We start from the raw sequence: 12,564 nt of genomic DNA, 5'->3' as shown, positions 1-12,564 counted from the left end.
ACAAAGCTTCCCTTCATTATTCTGGCATTTGGCAAATATTAATAATTATAGTAATCCTAACTGACCTAAAACAGGAAAAGTATATTCTGATTTCATGTCAGATATTAAGAAAAACATGCATATGTGTCTTTTTATATAGTGTATGTAAACTTTTGGTTTCTACTTTATGCTCTTTTTAATTTATAGAGCTTGAAAAGTCCTGGATTACTTGGATAGAATGAAGCAAGTTGCCCTTTAAGCATTTTTTTATGAAAAAGTTATGGGGATTGGAAATGTGCTTTTTTTCTGAAATAGGTTTTTATATAGGGATTTATTCATGCATTAAAACGTGAGGTAGTGGTTAAAACACTGAATTCAATGATGTGTCAGTTATCATGCTGTGTGCTGTATACTTGCAATGAAGGTTTTATCACTAGGACATTTTCATTGCTGTGAGTAGGTGCTGAGGGTGCCTGGCTCTGCCCCCTCCTGTGATAAGCAGCTGACTGTCAATATACAGTGTACACAGACAGCCTGGTCTGGGCGGGGTTAGCTTTCTCAGCTCTGCTACATGCTGCATCTAAGATATCTGATTATGTCACAACTGCTGCACCTAGTAAACTAAGTGACACTTAGCTGGAATCAGGGTCTCTCTTTCTACATGATGCTGCTGGATCGCCCCCAGGGGTTTGCCAGGGAAGGCGGGGTACTCGGAGCCGGGCCCGATGATTTCAATGGGAAGTATCACGGCAGCTGTGACCCGGTCCGTGGCCCTGGGCGTCCATTGTAAAAGGGGGTTAAGTGATGTTGGAATAAAGTTTATGAGTGAATGATTCGTGACGCCACCTGTGGTGTTCGGCAATGAAGATATTAAGCCGACGCTGCAGACAGATCCTCTGGGACAGATGGTGTGGTGCAGCAATGATGGTGTAGCCCTACACAGGTAGGGCTGTAGTCCCAGGGCAGAGTAGATGAAGAAGATAGGTGTTAAGGGAGAGAGTGTAATGTCCGGCACCGAGATGTAGCAGTGCTGAGTGGGTTGGCGCAGTAATAATCGGAGGACACCAGGGCACGTAGTTCCAAAGCTTTACTCACAGTCTGTTGAACATACAGGTGCCTGCCTTGGTGCCGTGTCCTCCAGGTCAGGGGCTCAGCCAACTTCCAGGCAAGATGAAGTACTCCGTTCCAACACTCCGCCAACATATGTGCCTTTTCTGAACGTCTCCCTTTTGCGCCTATAGTGAAGTACTCCTAGTACTGAGTTACACTGGAGTTCCTCCAGTAAGATGTTCCTATGAGCTCTACTTGTACGGCAGACAGCTGTAGCCTACTTCGGGGACTCCTTGCTACTAAGTCCCAGCTCACTATCGTTGCTGTTGTGCCCCCAAGTCTTGTGTGGGAATAAAGTGGTGACAACTTCTATTCCTCCGGTGTCTGTCGCAGGACCATTAGTATCCATACAACCTCGGGGACTGGACCCCGGCCATGCGCTGTGAACTTGGGAAGGGTTCTGCTCTAACCCTAATCCTTAGTCCTCCTCTCCTCACGTTCCGTACTAATCCTTCCTTCTTATGGAGAGAGTCAGGCTTTCCATCAATGTCTCTTTCCTGTGCCAGCAGACCCAGGTCACTGAGGTCGGCTGCAGCACTTCCTTCATCCATCCCACTCAGAGGATCTTCACTCTTCCTCTCACTCTGTCAGACTCACTGAGTCAGACTGACTAAATCCTAAACTCTTCCCGCTCTTTTGGTGCAGACTAAACTCCACCCACCTCCCAGCACTCTACGTGTTCCAAGCAGGGAGCCACCAAAGGGTGCTTTGCTACACTACTATGTTGTGTGGGATGTAGGTGTTGGAGTGTGGTCAGGTGTCTCCACCTTACCAGAATGGTGGGGCACCACACCTCAGGAGGATGTGCGGTACCTCTGGCGACTGAACCCTCAGGGGCGCCACACTGCTCTTAGATGAAGTAGCAAAAACCTTCTGACCTTATTCCCTTTGATAATATTATAGGAGAAATATGAAATAAATTCATGACAAAATACATAGTTTTAGGACTCTAAACTAATTACTAGTATTCCTACTACAATTAATAGTATTACATTTGCTATGATTGTCAGTGGAAAGAATTACAATTGCCTTTCTGTGAATTTTGTCATATTAGTTATAAATTTATTTAATTGTTTCATTTTGCAGGAACACTGTTCGCAATATCTGTGCTTCAAAGCCTCCTCAATCAATAAGCCGAAGTATTTTTCATTTTGAAGAAGCCGAACAATCAGCAGAAGGTATCTTTTTCTTATATTGCTTGCGTTTTCTATGTCATGCTTCATGAAGACCCATTATAAACAACAACCCCAGATTACTGTATCAGAGACCTACAAGGTTTCTCAGAGTTGAACCAGATGACCCCACTACTGTACCCCGAGCAATGACATGGCGATAACTGTGTCACTCAGTCATCTGAGTTAAAGGGAATGTGTCCTCACAAAAGCATTCTGGCAAAAAATATTTGATAAATTGTGGCGAATATATTTATGATGAGACCTGGTTGGTGGGACTCGCCTCGATGACTAGTCATCTTGAGCATAATTTCCCTGGAAGATATCTGTAATGATGAAGTTGGTCTCTGATTCATGATTGGACAGCATTGCTTTTAGCTTGTTTTCTTTTTTTAATTGTGATCTATATATGCAGTATATTGTACCTGTTTATATAGATATGCTCAGGAATATTTATTTGGTCTCATGCTATCTCTGTAGTGATGCCAGTCTTTGTGACGTTACTGAGGCTTGGGATCAGAAGAGGATCTGCCTGGTTCAGAGTTTTCTCTGATCTTGGCTGTTGCAGCAGGAGTACAGCAGTTTATTACAACCATCATTCTCTCACTGTAGATTTTGTTTGGACAAAAACATAGATGTAATTGAATATCGGAACAATTTTGGGGGTTTACTTTTATTACATATTTTTTTCTTACTTACATAGATTTACTTTTATTACATATTTTGGATTTGAGGCAAAGAAGGGTGGATGGAAGAAAATTGTGAATGCACAACCATTGTTGATGCTCGAGGATTTTCGTCGTATCTATATTACATCAAGGTGCCATGGCTATTATTGACTGTGGCATTTGAGGGGGTTATTCTAGAGGAAAGGACCAGCAAGTGATGGTGCAGGCACAGCTCCTATAACTAAACCATCATTTCATCATAATAGCACTGTGGTTTACAATTAGGAAAACTACAATTCCCAGGAAGTCCTGAAGTTATACAGATTTCAATAAATGCTTGGACTTGAAGTTCTCAAAGCTTATGAGGAAGACAGTCACAGGGTTTAGAGACAATCAGTGGCCACGGTGGTTACAATTTTGTTACTGATGTAGCCACTCATTGACAGCATCAGTCATTTGACACTGAAGTCATAAGAAGAAGTGACAACACCATTGGGGGCCCATGGGTAGGGTCCTGCAGAAGTGTCAATCTGCTCACCTTTTCTTCAGAGGTGTTGCTGTAAGATGAGTCGAGATGGAGTCAGCGGTGTGCGGTGCCCTTTAAGGCCGGAACTATCGGGGCTGTCACCACTGTTGGCAGGGGAGATTTCCTCTGAAAGGGAGAGACTTTTCTGTCAGACAGCAGGGGACACGGGGTACAAAAGGAGACCTGAGTGCAGGAATGGGGAAGACTTGCTGGGAAGGCGACAGGAGACGGTTGACTCCCTCTCCGCTGCTTATACTGACAACTCCACTTTTCCCAGACCTCCGTGTGCTGACCTTGAGACTTCTCGTGATGCTGTTAAGTTACCGTCTGTACCCGCACTGCTGGATACCCCTGTTCTACCCAAGATACCGGATCAACTGCTTAGAGACTACTCTGAGAGACTGCGGACTGTTGAGGCTTGTAAACGAGCTCACGACCCGTGCCCGGCGCCATTTCTGAGGCATTTCTGAGGCATCCACATAAAGGACTGTTTCCACATTCCAGCGCACCCAAGCCAAGCAGGACTGAATCCATTGGCATTGACGGCGGCAGTGTTACTCGTTTCTTCGTAGCAGAGGCCAGAGACTTTGTTCATCATTTGAGATGCCGCCGGGAGATTTTCCAGCCTTCCCCTTGCCAGCACTGCAACCGATAAGTGTCCCGTTTATTTTGTATATTCTATCACTGATTGCCTTTACCTTCCTGCGTGGAGTATTACTTGTTATTGATTGTTCAGTAAATCCTTGTTAACCCCCTCTATCTCTCGGATCACTCACTGCATCCCACGAACTGTGTGTCCCTTACATTTTGGCATAGTCGGCAGGATGCAGTCAGGTAGCGCGGAGACAGCAGAAGAGGCGGTTGGACCCAGAACCAGTATCTCTTTGGGGGCCATGCTGAACAACTTGCTGAAGTTTACGAGGTCTAATACTGTTCTGTCTCCAACATCTGATTTATAATCCTCGATTATCTGCTTGTTAATGTTTTCAGGGTTTTTGGCTCCCTCTAGTGACCAGAGTCATAACCGCAGTGTTATTATGTTATTTTACTTTCACTTTGATGCTTGTATTTTTTCCCTCCATTGCAGTGCATTCTGGTAAGCGTTGCAGTGCATTCTGGTAGGTTTTGCAAAACATTATTGTTAGTTCAGCCTCCATTTCCCTCCAGTTCTCCATTTTCCTTCGGCCTGCATTCAGGAAGCATCTCATTTCTCTTCTTCCCTTGTGATAGCATCACTGGTATGTATTTATGCTTCCTGTATCTAATTCCTGTCTCATATTAGCCTGGTTAATTAGTTTTTCCCTGGTTAGCAATTAGTGCAGATGTTGATTTATAATGTATTATGTATAATATGTATCCTTGATGTACCCCGTACTGACTGATTGTATATATTATGTTTTGCTTGTAATTTCACCGCATCAATATACCATCACGTTCAATAAAGCACAGGTTCAACTACAGTCTCCTTAATGGACCCCGGTACAGCGGTTTAGCTACCTGTATAGCTACATGAATTCTGCTTCATTTAGTGAGGACAGAACAAATACTATGTTGTGGAGTTGGACAGAATGTATGAGAATGCACCCAATAACCCCCGCACTCGAGGCTGAGGTGGCCATTATGGTTTTGGATGGAGAGGCTAGAGACGCTGTGATGTTGTGTACTCCCTGGGACCAAGACACGTTTGTTAAAGTACTTCAGATCTTAGAGGCGACTCATGGGGACCCCACTGACGTAGGGGAACTTTGGACATGCCTGTTTAGCAATATGCAAAGAGAGGGGGAGACGGTTAGGCAATATGTGAATGCCCTACTAGAATTACACACCGCCATTGTTAGAAAAGATGGGATGAGGATAGGGACGACCGTTGTTGTGCTGCGTGACTTGTTGGTGACCGGTCTGTGGGACGCCCTGACCAAACAGACCCTGAGAGAGTGGGTACGGGTAGACTCTCATATTACTTTTGCTGACATGGGGAGAGAGGCCCGCTCGCGTGAACAGGAGCAGGGGGTGACAGTCCTGATAGGGAAGGTCCAGAGTGGTGAAGTAGCAGTGGAATCAACAGCTGAACCCCAATGGGTTGAAGAGATGCAAAGAGAACTGGTGAATATTCAAGGGGAACTGGCCCAAATGAAAGAGAAAGTTGAGATCGGCCAGTGTACCGCCGGAAGACAAGGCAAAACAAATGCCCGTAACAAGGGCTGAAGGGTCCGTCGGCGGACTTCTTTCACATGTTATAACTGTGGAAAAATAGGACATTTGGCTAGGGAGTGTCCATGGCAGGCTGGGCCCCATCCCCGCCCACCGTTAAACTAGAGGGCTTCGAACTTGGGGGATGTCGCCCAGAGCCAGAATGGAAAGGAAGGAGTAGTGAAAGTCCCACGAATCTGGTGTCTACATGTCCGCTGGTATGGGCTGAATTCGATGGTTGAGCCGTGCGTTGCCTGGTGGATACCGGATCGCAAGTAACCACAATGCCAGAAGTGTATTTCCGCCGACACTTCCCAGAAACCCTCAGGCCCGAGTGGGGCCCAGTATTAAAGTTGACAGCGGCGAATCACCTGCCCCTCCTGGTCGCAGGGGTGGTGTGGATGCAGGTCTCCCTGTGTGGGAAAAATCTTGGGCGGTGGGGTATCGTATTGACCCAAGGAGAGGCTGGCCACGGTCACACTGTGATGTCAGTGATGAATATCCTGAAAGAGTTTGGGAAGCTGCTGAGTGATGAGCCATCGCACTTGTCTTTAAATCAGTGGAGTTTGCACACCCCCCAGCAGCAGGTGTTTCAACAGTTGATTCGCATAGCTCAGGTGCAGGAAGTCTCCAGTCAAGGGGAAATGCTAGGGAAAGTGATGGTGCCGGCGTCCACTCAACTCACCCTGCCACCAGGACAGACTATGATAACTCTACCAGTCTGAGCACATGCCTTGCTGGAGGGGGTGGAAGTCCAATTGGAACCTCCAGTAGTACAACAATTGCCTGTAGGACGTTTGGTGGCCCCGACGCTGGCCGTGGTACGAGAAGGAGCAGTACTGGTACGCTACATGAACCTCACTGATCAGGAGACTGTCGTCCCACGCAGAGGTGAAATAGCTCGGGTAGTGGGCATGCCTGAAGAAGTCATACTGCCCCAGGACATACAGCTAGCGGTGAGTCCGGAAGACCCATGGTCGGTGAAGTTGACCTCTCCAACGGCTGAACCGCAATACATCCAAGAGGGTCGGTGCGTCTTAGAATAGATGCGTGCTGAACAGTCCGAACTCACATCCACCCAAGTGCATCAATTGGAGGTGGTACTGGGGCGATACCAGTCCATTTTTTTGAACCACGAAGATGACTTTGGCTACATCACGGAAATTACTCACGAAATTCTCACGGGGGATACAGCACCCATTTGAGAGCGCTACCGGCAGATTCCCCCTCAGTTATACCAAGAAGTGAGAGAAATGCTCGGCGGGTGTCATTAGGGAAAGCCAGAGTCCATGGGTTGCCCCCGTTGTACTGGTGCGGAAGAAGAATGGGACCCTGAGGTTCTGCGTGGACTACCGTAAGCTTAACGCCTGTACTGTACATGATTCATACCCTCTGCCCTGGATTGAGGAGTCTCTGCATTGGGGAACGCCAAGTTCTCTCAATGCTGGATCTTGCCAGTGGCTACTGGCAAGTGCACATGTCAGAAAAGGATATGGCAAAGACAGCCTTTATACTCCCCAAGGGCCTCTTTGAATTCAATAGAATGCCGTTCAGCTTGGCCAAAGCCCACGGTACGTTCCAACGGCTGATGGAGAGGTGTCTAGGCGACTTGAACTTTGATGCCACCCTTATCTACCTGGATGACATCATTGTGTGCGCTGCCTCATTCGAAGATCATCTACGGAGACTAGAGCAAGTGCTGAGCCGTCTTCAGAAGTGTAGGCTGAAAGTGAAATCCCAAAAATGACACTTGTTCCGGACTCAGATCAAGTACCTGGGTCATATTGTTGCCACCGAGGGAGTGAAGTCATCACCGGAAAAGATTGCAGTGATCAGAGACTGGCTGACCCCAGAGAACGTGCATTCCTGGGATTGACAGGATACTACCGTCTCTTCGTGAAGAACTTTACTCGGGTGGTGCAACCGTTGCTTGAACTCCTGAAGGGGATACCCCCGAATGCCAAGGGTCGATCCATTCGCTGGGAAGAAAGGCAGGAAAGGGCGATCTGTGAGCTAATAAAAGTGCTGACCGAGGCCCCGGTACTGGCTTATGCAGACTTCTCTATACCGTTCATTCTTCACACTGCAGCTTGCACAGACTTGAGGCTGTGTTGTCGCAGGTGCAGGACAGAAGAGAAAGGGTGATCGTCTATGCTAGTCATTCCCTTCATGATTCCGAATGCAACCCGGACAATTACAGCTCCTTCAAGCTGGAGTTGCTGGCGTTGGTGTGGGCTATGGCAGAGAGACTTGCAGAATACCTGTCTGGCTCGGAGGTGCTAGTACGTTCCGATAATAACCTGTTGGCACACCTGGAGAACGCCAAGCTAGGGGCCTTGGAACAATGCTGGGTGGCCCGGATGGCAAAATTCCAGTACCGAATTGCCTACAGGAGGGGGCAGAGAACATGCACGCTGACACCCTGTCTAGAGCAAGACATGCACCACCGGGGAAGAGTAGAGATGAATTGCAAGAGGGAGAAGAAGTTCCTCAATTCTGAAGGACCGCTAGGACGGTGGCGGCCACGCTGGACTAAATACAGACCCCCAGTCATGAAGGAGTATTGGGAAGATCTCAGGATGAATAGGTCCATTTGCAGCAGGAAGACCGTGAACTCGCTCTGTTCAGACACTGGGTAACATTGGAGAAGCTGCCTAGTCCAGAACAGCGGAGTGCTCTGACTCCAGAAGCATTGAAGATCATTCGGCAGTCGGAGCGCCTCCCGATGAGAATCAAACTGTTATACCAGAAGGTTCAACTTTGGGGAGAACTGGGGGCTTCCTGGCAGGTGGTGATACCGAAGGCAGTACTGCCTACTCTGGCCACCAAAGCTCAGGAAAAAGGGGCCCACTTCGGCCTTCAAAAAATATTTTAGTGCCTCCAACGGTTCGTTTACCACCCACGGCTGAGAGCAGCGGTCGCGGTTGAGGAAGCGATCGAGGAAGAGACCAGAGACATGCCCTGTGTCCTCCACTTATTCCTGCGCCAACCTGCTCAGCACCGCTACATCCCTCGCGCCTGACACTACATCATCTAAGTGTCACTTCACCTACACTGCCCTGGGACTACAGCCCTGCCTGTGGAGGGCCATAACATCACTTCTGCACCACACCATCTGTCCCAGAGGATCTGTCTGCAGCGTCGGCTTACATCTCTATTGCTGAATACCACAGGTGGCATCACGAATCACTTATAAACTTTCACTACCATCAGCACACTGAAACAACCCCTTTTTACAATGGGCGCCCAGAGCCACGGGCCGGGTCCCAGCTGCCGTGACATCTCCCATTTACTCTCATCGGGCCCGGTACCGAGTACCCCACAGCCCTGGGTGTGAGGGCAACCCATGTGTATCACCAACCAATCATGAAGCATCTTTCATCTTTCATCTTTGCTGTGACCAACAGTTTTCCCACTTGACAACACCTCAGCGGACACTGACATGGTGGGAGAAATCTAGCATCTTTGGGAACATAAACACCCAGCCATTGTCTGCCCCCTGAAAGGAGCAGAGAGCACATGACAGAAATGAATCCCCCCTCCCGTGCCCATATACCCATCACACATCCTCCATCCCATAGGCACATCTTCCCTCTTAAAGGAATCATTGGTATTGAAGTCAGAGCAAATCCATCCAGCACTTTAATTCTGACCCCAGGCCTCTCTTAAAGGGATCCCCGGTATGGAAGTCAGGACCATTGCCTTCAAATGCTCTGGTACTGACCCCAGGCTCTCTTAAAGGGATCTCCTGTATGGAAGTTAGGGCAAATCCTCTCAGCGCTCTGGTTCTGACCCAAGTCCCCTCTTAAAGGGATCCTCGGTATGGAAGTGAGGGAAAATCCACTCTGCACTTTGGTACTGACCCTAGGCCTCTCTTAAAAGGATCTCCGGTATGGAAGTTAGAGTAAATCCCTCAGTGCTCTGATTCTCACCCCAGGCTTCTATTAAAGGGATCATTGGTATGGAAGTCAGGGCAAATCCACTCAGCGCTCTGGTCAGGCCTCTCTTAAAGGGATCCCCTGTATGGAAGTTAGGACCGTTCCACTCAGCGCTCTGGTTCTGACTCCAGGCTGATGGGATGATGTGAGATATTAGTGGTAGTTGTCCGGTGGCTCTGGCTGATGGGATGATGTGGGATATTAGTGGTAGTAGTCCAGTGGTGCTGGCTGACGGGATGATGTCGAATATTAGGGGTAGTAGTCCAGTGGCTCTGGCTGACGGGATGATGTGGGATATTATGGGTTGTAGTCCGGTAGCTCTGGCTGACGGGATGATGTGGGATATTATAGTGAATGTGGCTATGTGGAATGGGCGGGGCTCTACACTCAACTTTATATATATATATATATATATATATAATCATTATAATTTGTTATAACTAACCGTAGTTAGTTACTATGCCCAGGCAGCGCCGGGTTCTTCAGCTAGTTAAAATATAGAGTAAATCACTCCGATCGGTAAATGACGTAACGGGAAAAAAAATCAAACTGGCAGAATAGCCTTTTTTTGGCCGCTGCATCATTGCAATACAGTGCAATTAGAGGCGATCAAAACATTGTATCTACCCCAAAATGGCATCAGTAAAAATGTCAACTCAGGGCGCCGGGTCTCAGAAAATGGCGACACAAGGAAATGTATTTTTTATTTTTTGCCAAATTTCTGGATTTTTACCACTTGCTATTTGAATAATCTTACTGAAGTGATGAATCATGCAGCCATGTCATTTTACTGTATAGTGAACATGTAGATAAAAAAAAACAAAAAAAATTAAATTGCACTTTTTTTGCAATTTCAATGCACTTTTTCCCCTGCTTTCCAGTGCATCATGATGTCATTTAAAAGTACAAAAATAAAAAAGTTATGGCTTTTAGGGCTCATACTCACTTGCGAGAGACTCGCACGATTCTAGTGAGAGTCTCTCGCATGAAACCTGGCACTGCCGCTGCCAATGGGACCGGAGTGTGCGGCTACATGTATTTCTATGCAGCCACACCCTCCAGTCCCAGTGCCGGCAGCAGTGCCAGGTTTTCATGCAAGAGACTCTCACTAGAATCGTGCAAGTCTCTTGCAAGTAAGTATGATCCCTTAAAAGAAGGGGAGGAAATAAACAGCAGTATTTCAGTATTTCAAGGGAACCTGTCAGCAGGATTGTGCACAGTAACCTACAGACAGTGTCAGGTCGGCGCTGTTATACTGATTACAATGATACCTGGGGTGATGAAATCCATCTTGTGGTTGTTTAATCTGTATTTGTAGTTTTGAGTTAATGATATGCTCGTGCTCCAAGGCAGGCCTGGAGGGGGATTGTTTATGTGGTGCTCTGGTTATGTATTCATAATGCAGACTGCTGATCGGTCACTGATCCCTCACTGACCTGCCCCCTAGTTTGCATAATGAATACCTGTACATACTGAAGAAAAAAAAACCTTTCTACAGGCAGGTACTGGCCGTGGCACCTACGCTGCAGCATAATCGCATGTTTAGTGGCCTAGTAATCACTGTTCTTAATGTTATTGAGCAAGTACCAAAAAAAATTTCAAAATGGCATCGCTCAAGCCACACAGTAGCAGCTCTCGGAGATCGCCGAGAGCTGCTACTGCGCAGGCGTGGGCGGTGCCATCTTGGAGGAGGTGGTTCCGTCTGCGCAATAGCAACTATCTGATCTCTATACACAATGATAGCTGCTACTATGCAGGCTCGGCTGGCGCCATTTTCAAAATGATTTTTCTTTTATACTGGCTCAGTAACATCAAGAACAGTTACTACTAGGAGACTAAACATGCGATTATGCTGTAGCACAGATGCCATGGCTGGCACCTGGTCCCCCCGAGGAAGCCCACGTGAAATGTGCCTTGGGGCTGCTGACTGACACCCTCGTGTGACATTATGGGTAAAGATTTGGATTAATTGACAGACTTTACTCTCAATACTTGCATGGGTGTACTGGCTAGGATTTATCTCCCTATAATAGTCTTTTTGACAATTGATCGTATTTTGACTGAATTTGACTCCTTCCAGTAACACCATGCCTTATATTGGGATTGTGAAATGCTAAAGCACTAGCACTTTGGCATTTTGCACTAATAGAGTATTTTCGATGGTTTATTCCCCATATTTACCACACTTGTTTCATGGATGAGTTGGTCTCCCAGTTCTCATTGAGCCCTTCATATCACCTTGTCCTCATATAATATACCGTATTTTTCGGATTGGGGTGTCCGATGCTGCGGGGGTGTCCGATGCTGCTGCGTGTGTCTCTGGTGCTGTGGGGGCTCTGCGATCATGGTTTCCTGTGCGGTGGACTCCCGTGGCCATTCTCCCAGAGCCCACCACACAGGAAACTTTGGAACTGCGGGGGCTCTGGCCTTTCACAAAATGTCTGCAGAGCCCCCACAGCACCACCAGGCACCCCCGCAGCACCACCGGACACCCCCTTATGCCAGCCTGTGGCCTGCAGCAACGGTACCTGTAAGGTATATCCGCATTATAAGATGCACCCCCATTTTCCCCAAAAAAATTTTTGGGAAAAAAGTGTGTCTTATAATCCAAAAGATATGTTACATTTTTAAATACCTGTCTTTATATGTGTTTTTTGAATAAAACTTTGTAACATTTTTTAAATGGACTGTTACTCCCGTGTTTTTTGATGTTTTGAATAACCTTTATACAAGACTGTGGACTGAACATTTACACTAGACTGGACTGAATGGCTTCAACATTTAGGGTATGTGCAGACGTTGTGGATTTTAATGCGGATCCGCAGCGTTTTGGACACACGGAATTGCATCATATTTGCAGTGTAGTGCAGAGCCAATGTTAGTTAGTGGTAAATTAAGAATTGCTGTGCACACGCTGCAGAAAAATTAACGCAGATTTGCAGCGGGTTTTTTTTTCCACAGCACAGCAGCGTTTTCAGTCT

General features: G+C 47.1%; 1 protein-coding gene across 2 annotated transcripts in view; it reads left to right on the top strand.

The window, feature by feature from the left end:
- The window catches only part of TBC1D2 (TBC1 domain family member 2), a 136,110-nt gene that overhangs the window by 53,942 nt on the left and 69,604 nt on the right, over positions 1 to 12,564 (top strand). For both annotated transcript variants that reach the window (XM_073543899.1, XM_073543890.1), the window contains exon 5: positions 2,176 to 2,267. In XM_073543899.1, coding sequence (XP_073400000.1) covers positions 2,176 to 2,267 — 92 coding nt within the window. The remainder of the gene's footprint in view (positions 1 to 2,175; positions 2,268 to 12,564) is intronic.

The sequence above is a fragment of the Dendrobates tinctorius genome, unplaced genomic scaffold (genome assembly GCF_039654945.1).
Source record: "Dendrobates tinctorius isolate UK_male_01 unplaced genomic scaffold, ASM3965494v1 ptg000011l, whole genome shotgun sequence".
Classification (NCBI taxonomy): Eukaryota; Metazoa; Chordata; class Amphibia; order Anura; family Dendrobatidae; genus Dendrobates; species Dendrobates tinctorius.
The sequence above is the reverse complement of the archived record's forward strand: the minus strand, read 5'-3'. Positions and strand labels throughout refer to the sequence as shown.